General features: G+C 42.9%; 1 protein-coding gene across 2 annotated transcripts; it reads left to right on the top strand.

Moving 5' to 3' along the window:
- The first annotated feature begins 2,125 nt into the window (after positions 1-2,125).
- Positions 2,126-7,221, top strand: gfi1aa (growth factor independent 1A transcription repressor a). Of its 2 annotated transcripts, XM_022214318.2 has the most exons (7): positions 2,126-2,948; positions 4,065-4,259; positions 4,416-4,619; positions 4,992-5,392; positions 5,608-5,745; positions 5,913-6,078; positions 6,277-7,221. In XM_022214318.2, the coding sequence occupies exons 2-7, from the start codon at positions 4,148-4,150 to the stop codon at positions 6,453-6,455; spliced, it is 1,200 nt and encodes a 399-aa protein (XP_022070010.2). In that variant the 5' UTR covers positions 2,126-2,948; positions 4,065-4,147; the 3' UTR covers positions 6,456-7,221. The 2 variants fall into 2 exon arrangements, with proteins under 2 accessions (XP_022070010.2, XP_051808798.1); XM_051952838.1 differs by having other exon boundaries at positions 2,126-4,259.
- The last annotated feature ends 58 nt before the right edge of the window (positions 7,222-7,279 follow it).

Below are 7,279 nucleotides of genomic sequence, written 5' to 3' on the forward strand. Positions count from 1 at the left end.
TCATTGTGCTCACACTCCGTCCCTATCTGGTGGCTGCAGGTGGAGGCCAGCTGATGAGATTCGACCGGCCACGCCCGAGGAAGAAGGAGGGAGGTGTTGGGGTTGCTACACGCAGTTGAAACCGAGGAAAAAGGGACTGAAATCAGATTGTCTAGCTGGAGGGAAAAGAATGGAGAGAGCTTATAAAGAAAGAGAAGGGGAGGGGGCGTTGAGCTGTGGTTACAGCTCTAGAGCCAAAGGAACCTGTGAGGGGATGAGATAGCATGATGTGGTTTTCATTGAGATGCCACAGCAGCGAGGAGGTGGAGAGGTGAACGCTCGAGACTGAGTGCCGGGACTAAACAAGGACATGAACCAGGGAAAGTCAGTTGAGCCACAGTAGGTTATAATGGCATGAATCCACTGCAAGTAGAAAAGTGTGTTTAAGGCTGTAGCTAAAGCAAAGTTTGCAACTAAATCTCACTTATCTTTCTGCTTTGATGAAGGCACCTGAAATGGACCTGAAATGACACTTTGAAGCTTTAACCCTCGTGTTGTCCTGCAGGTCAAAATTGGCCCGGTTTAAAGTTTGAAAATGTGAAATAAAAGCAAAAGCAAATTTCACTGGATTTTGGTTGATTTTTTTGTGAATGTTATTAAAAAATATATTAGAGGTTTTACTGATATATATGTAATCACTTTAGATATTTTTAGGATTTTTTTTGGAGATTTGTATTAATTTTTTGAAAATATTTACAAGAAAATTTTCACCAAATTTAGGGGATTTTTTTACAATAATTTTTTTAGGAAAATTTTGAAGCAATTATTGGAATTTTCTTCCTGAAGGTTTTGCAAATTTTCAGAAATTTGGGGAATTTTTTTGCTGAATTTTTGGATTTTTTTCAGACAAGGAAACAATGTTTTTTTGACGGAGGGAGGGTTAAGGCTGTAGCTAAAGCAAAGTTTGCAACTCAGTCTCACTTATCTTTCTGCTTTGGTGAAGGCAGTTCACTTTTGTGGACCTGAAATGACACTTTGAGTCTTTAAACTGGTGTAGAAATATCAGCAAAAGTCCAAAAACTAGCATTTGGAAGTCTAACTTTCTGCTGCAGCCGTTTTCTTTTAGTAGGATTGCAGAATGAATAAAGCTGAGGAAAGAAGTTAAATGACAAAATATGTTTCACATGTAGGTAAACTAAATAATTAAGCTGGAAAAATTGAAAAGCTGCTCAAAATTAAATTGCAGCAAAACTCATTCATAAATAATCAAATGGTTTTAGCACATCTAGCTTAAATCAGTGGCATTAATAGTACTTGTTAGCCTGATTCAGTTGCATGTTACCAGTTAAAATAATTCAGTTAAACTGGTCTCTTTTCTCGTGCACATTTAGTAAACTCAACTTTCTGTGGTTGTGTTTTGCAAAAAGAGTGTACTAGTATAAGTTCCCTCTAAGTCTTAAGCAAAAAAAAAGGTGTAATAAAGTGGAATTGAGATATGTAAAAACATAATCTGCTTTAGTTTCGCCTGTCAACAGCCTCTACTGAGACTAAAAGAGACGCCTAACTGCTGAATTTATGAGAAATTAAATGCACAAAAGCTAGATATTTAACTAATTCACTGACCTCTTGTACTATTTGTCACTTCTAGCTACAAAAGCTGCTCTTTAACCATAGTTTGGCTTTTAACTGAGATGCAAAGAACAAAAATCAAGTCAACAAGCTGCTCTGCACCTCTTTGTAAAGATTCACACACATGTGGTGTGAAAGCAGCAGCGTCGGGTTTATTTAAAACTATGAGGAGTCCCCCACAGTCTCTCTGTCCACGCAGGGGCCAAAAGGGCTTCAAGGGTTCATCTTGAGAAAATAACATCATGGCTCACCTGCAGCAGGGCCTTTATTTAACCTTTGATGAGGTACAAAGCTGCTGCTGCTGCTGCTGTGAAAAGCAGTGCAGAGAGAAAAGCAAACCCTCCTCCCTCTTGTCTCTCTTCTGGCTGTGATCACTGCAAACGGGCTTCTATTTTCAATCACATACTTGCTGTAAAGTGTAAAAAGAACGAGAATCAAGGCCTGTGAGGGAAGAGGGTGAGGAGGAGGGGGGAGAGAGGAGGCTGTGGCAGCACTGATAGCGTCTCCTCCGTCTCCTCTGCGTTTGGTTTCCTGTTCTGAGTCAGTGTGTAAAACCCGAGTTTCAATGTTGTCACATCGGCTGTCCGTCTGTCTCTCTTTGTGCAGGTTTTTCAGAATCATCAGAGGGCTGAAGTTCGCGCAGGGTCTGGTGGTAATAAAGTCAATAAAAGTGTTTATTTTACATGTGTGATTGAGTTTCTGTCATGAGGTGTGATTAGGGAACCATGAAAGAGGCATACAATGGTGTAAAAAGTCTGCATGTTTTAAATAAACTTGAACATTTTTGTGTGCTTGGGTGTGAACTCTTGCGTTTCTTTCATTTTGCTCGGTGTTGCAGAGGGAGGAGAGGTGTGCATTTGCTCTTAAAAATTCACTTGTTAACTAATTTTATGGAGTTTTTTGGATTTCACCCTTTTGAAGAAGTGAATCATTTCAAAATCTTGATTTCTATGGCAGTAAATGATGGGAGTCATGATGCAAATCACAGACTTGCAAAATGACCTTAAATAATATAAGTGGGTCATTAAATTTGACAAATCTGGTGTAACTCGGAGAACACAAGCTGAAAGGCAAGATGATTTATTTTCTGCACAATGCAAATGAAGGACGACTTTGGCCCCAGTGGATTTTTTTCGTTTTTTTTTTTTATTTTATCAAAGCATGAATCAGTGTTTTTGCCTGACTGTCATTGGCTGACTGACGTGAAAATTAATTTGTGAGGGAGGAGAAGAAAGAAAGTGCGACAGTGTGAGGAGCTGAGGGTTTCTCGCTGCAGCTTCTGGACGCAGATCAGGAGACCGTGTGAGCTCAGAGTGGATACAGAGCAGAGCCGGTGCTGTGTGAGTACAGGAACATGTGTCTCGACTATCTTTGCTTGCAGGTCTCCTAACTTGCTGCAGCTGCATCAAACAAACTCAGTTCCCACATCGCACCAAAATCGATACCGCTTTGCTTTTTGTCTGACCTTGAGCCCAAATCGTGGCAATGATTTGCATTCTGAAGCTGACAGATTTCTGCTGCAAACTCGTTCCACCAGTGTGATTTAATGTTTCCAGCTGATCTTAAATGCGCCTTTTTCCTTTATTTGCGTTTTTGCAATTTAGCGGACAGCCTAATTGGGTCTGTGTATTGGGCCGGGAGGGGGTTTTAATGATGTAAAACAATAAGGCTGAAGCAGTGTAACTGTAAAGGGATACTTGGGCTCCCCACCAGCAGGCTGTTGTGCATAGCGGCCGTGCGCGTCTTATTAACAGGATCATTTTACCAGCAGTCAAACAAGCAGGTCATTATCCATCACAGGCTGCTCTGCCCGCACAAACACACGTTTTATGTCTCATTATATCCCAACAATAGATTTAACTTTTAGAATAAAGCTAGTTCTCTCATAAATTTAAGGATTTGAGCTGACAATAAGCGAAACATCAATTTAAAGATGCTTTGCGCAGAAATCCAATCTCAGTTTTATTTATTTTTTTAGTTTCTTGTGGTATTTGACAGCATTTCTAAGTTTGGTCATCACCTGGAAATAAAAATATACTAGTAAAGCTTGGTAACACAGCAAAAAAACAAAAACAAATCTCAGAAGTCATTTTTGAGATTGCTTCCTTGAAAAATACTCAATCATATAATAAACGAAACACCAGTGAACAAATATGACGCTCCTTAACTTGCCATTAATTTGGATCATAAATCCAACTGTACACTCCAGAACATACACACAAACTTCCTCCTACGTGATTGAGATCGTTTCCAGTCGCTACACCGACATACAATATCTCCTCGTCAATCTCATTTCTACCGAGACCCTTGGAGGAAGGGGACACGGTGGTCCAGCTTTTGGCCACCTGCCCGGCGACACCTGGTAAACGATACGGCCTCTCAGCGCATGCGTAATAGCCTGCCAAAAATCCCAACGCCGTCTCGTCTGACAACCAATAGTGTTCCAATCTGTCCAGAGATAAAGTCAAAGCGGCGTGGAGAGCGGAGAAGTGGAGGATTTCAGATGTGAGGAGCTCTGAGCGGCGGACAGCTAAACAACATGCCGAGGTCCTTCCTGGTGAAGAGTAAACGGGCCCACAGCTACCACCAGCCCCGCTACCTGGACGATGACTACAGCAGGCTGGACACTATCCTGGCCCACGTGTGCGCAGGTGGGTTCGATTGTGCGTAATTAAGCACGAAAATGGAGCGAGTCGTCTCAATGGAACTGGTTATAATGAAGTTACAAATCCGCAACTTGTTGCGCACTCAGTCTGAATAAGTCCGTTTCCTGAGCATTTTTTTTTCTCCCCCTCTGCTGTCAACAGAAAATAAATCTCAAGGGGAGTTCGAGTCCAACTTAGAGCCGCAGGAAGACGTGAGCTCCGGCGCTGACAGGCTGTCCCCCGGGTCCAGGCTGCGGTCTCCGGGGTCTCTGTCCTCCAGCTCCCCGCTGAGCTGCGGAGGCAGCGTGTGTGACCGATCCTCCGACTGTGATTTCTGGCGTCCCCCGTCTCCCTCCTCCTCACCAGGTCTGCTCCGAAATGTTCCCATCCAGACATAAGTTCAGCCATTATTTCAACAGTGAAAGTGACGATTAGGCCAGTTTTTAAAAGCTGTCAAATTAATGGTATTCGTTTACTTTAAAAGACGTTAGTGGTACACGAATAAATACTTTATATTTAGTCCTTTTTTGCATTTTTTTAATAAAGACTTAATAATTGATTAAATGATGCGGATCCTTGTTTGGTTTATTTTGTAATTTCACTATTACGCACGTTATGTCACTTCTATAGAGGTTTGACGCAATATCCGAATGATCCAACTTTAAGACAGACTTATAACTGCAGCTTTCACTCTTCAGTTGGCACATCCACTCAAACGTAATCCAAATTAATTTCCAGATTCAGAGAAATGCTCCACTCCAGCAGCGGAGGACGGCCCGTTCAACATCCCGCTTTTTCCTTACTCCTGGTCAACATACTCCGGCTCCGAGCTGAGGCATCTGGTTCAGGGGCCTTATCACCACCACCTGCAGGGCCACAGAGAGTCTCCCTCTCCCGTCAGCATCTACGGGGCGGAGGACGGAGGCACCGAGCCGCTTTACGCACAGCGGGGCCTCGGGCCCGGCTGCTACCAGGATTACTCTTCAACGGGCCACCAGATCTGCAGGATGCGGGACGGAGACGGGCTGTATCTGGATGTAAAGCAGCAGCCCCGCGGTGCAGAAATCAAATCTGAAAATGATTTCATCCGCTCCAACCTCGAGTCAAGTGGATCATATAAGTGCATAAAATGTTGCAAGGTACGTGAGCTTGGAGAGATATTACTAATGATCTTATTGCTATTTTTTTATTTTTAATTTTCTGTCAACATTTTAATTATTATATTCACGCACCCAAGTTCAAATTTAAATGCCATTTTAAAAATGTTTACTGAAAACGACATTTGTGTAAATTCCTTTTCTTGACTGTGAGCTTGATTTGGAAGTAACAGAGTCATCCATGCGCTTTTCTAAAGGTGTTCTCCACACCTCATGGGCTGGAGGTTCATGTGCGGCGATCACACAGCGGGACGCGGCCGTTTGAGTGTGGGATCTGCGGGAAAACCTTCGGACACGCAGTGAGCTTGGACCAGCACAGAGCGGTGCACTCGCAGGTACAGGCCTCAAAATGGAAACAAACGCAGATGTGCCGGTTTGAGCCACATTACTGCACACAGTTAAATATTTCTCATCATAAACCGGTCTGCGTTTTAGGCTTTTCTGCTGCTGAATCGAATATTTTGAGGCCTTCCACACCGACTCTGTGCATATATTTTTCTAGGAGAGAAGCTTCAGCTGTAAAATCTGTGGCAAAAGCTTCAAGCGCTCCTCTACGCTCTCCACGCACCTGCTCATCCACTCGGACACGCGGCCTTATCCGTGCCAGTACTGCGGGAAGAGATTCCACCAGAAGTCAGACATGAAGAAACACACTTTCATCCACACAGGTGAGACGCTGTTCTTAAACTAAAAAGCCAAAAAACAACGACTGAATTTAACTGGAAAGCACTCTGGTCACATTTGAGTGTTGTGAAGTGCTCTACAAATAAAATCTGATTGACTGGTTAACTTACGTTTTACGCGTCGCTGTGCGTAAAAGTGACCTGACGTTTTTTCCCAAATGCGTGGTTTTATTCCTGCTGCAGGTGAGAAGCCGCACAAATGCCAGGTGTGCGGGAAGGCCTTCAGTCAGAGCTCCAACCTCATCACGCACAGCAGGAAACACACGGGCTTCAAACCTTTCGGCTGTGACCTCTGCGGGAAAGGCTTCCAGAGGAAAGTGGACCTGAGGAGACACAAGGAGACGCAGCACGGACTGAAATAAGCACTGGAAAGCTTTGACACAAAATCTTGCACTTTGAATGTACTCTGGCTGTGCAAATGTTAAAGTTTGTTCTATTATTTTCCAACTGTCGAACTATTCAGTCTGAGATATCCTGGTTGTTTATTTATCAACTGTGTTTTTACGCATTATTATTACTATTATTATAATTATTATGGAAAAGCTAAATCATTAATTTCCAAAGCTGAATCTTTGAATCAGCTTTTTCAGGTTTAGTCACTTTGTTATGGATTAAACATTAACTTAAGGACCCAAGTTGTCAGTTTGTCTTTCTGCGTTTATCTTCTTGCTAAATTGTAATTAGACAAAGTTTTCACCCACGAAACCGCATTTTAAAAGCGGACACATTTGTTCAATCATCCTCCGCTCCGGTCCACTGATTTGGCTGAACGTTGTGAAAAACGAGAAGCTGTGTTAAGCCATGCAGACCATCAATCACGTCCCTAATCTGCATGACAGCTCCAACTTATATCACCGATGTTAAATAGGGGAGAAAAAAAAAAAACGTTTCGTTGCGTGCGCCACCTGGTCAAAACCAAATATTTTCAGACGGACGCATTGCTCACATACCCATATAACAAATGACATTATGGTGCCATAAACCCGCATGTGAAGGAAGTCTGAGCAGAGCAGCAGCTTTTATGGCAGCAGCGTGTCCACATGGCGTTTTCTCTGGGAAAAGCTGGGTGTGATTTATTTGGCCCTGCAAAAGGTTAAACAGCCACAACTCTAAAACTTCAAGGATCTGATTTGCACGCATCTCACCACAGATTGTGTACATAATGCTGATCTCCACTCCCACATCC

This window comes from Acanthochromis polyacanthus, chromosome 9 (genome assembly GCF_021347895.1).
Source record: "Acanthochromis polyacanthus isolate Apoly-LR-REF ecotype Palm Island chromosome 9, KAUST_Apoly_ChrSc, whole genome shotgun sequence".
In the NCBI taxonomy this organism is placed as follows: Eukaryota; Metazoa; Chordata; class Actinopteri; family Pomacentridae; genus Acanthochromis; species Acanthochromis polyacanthus.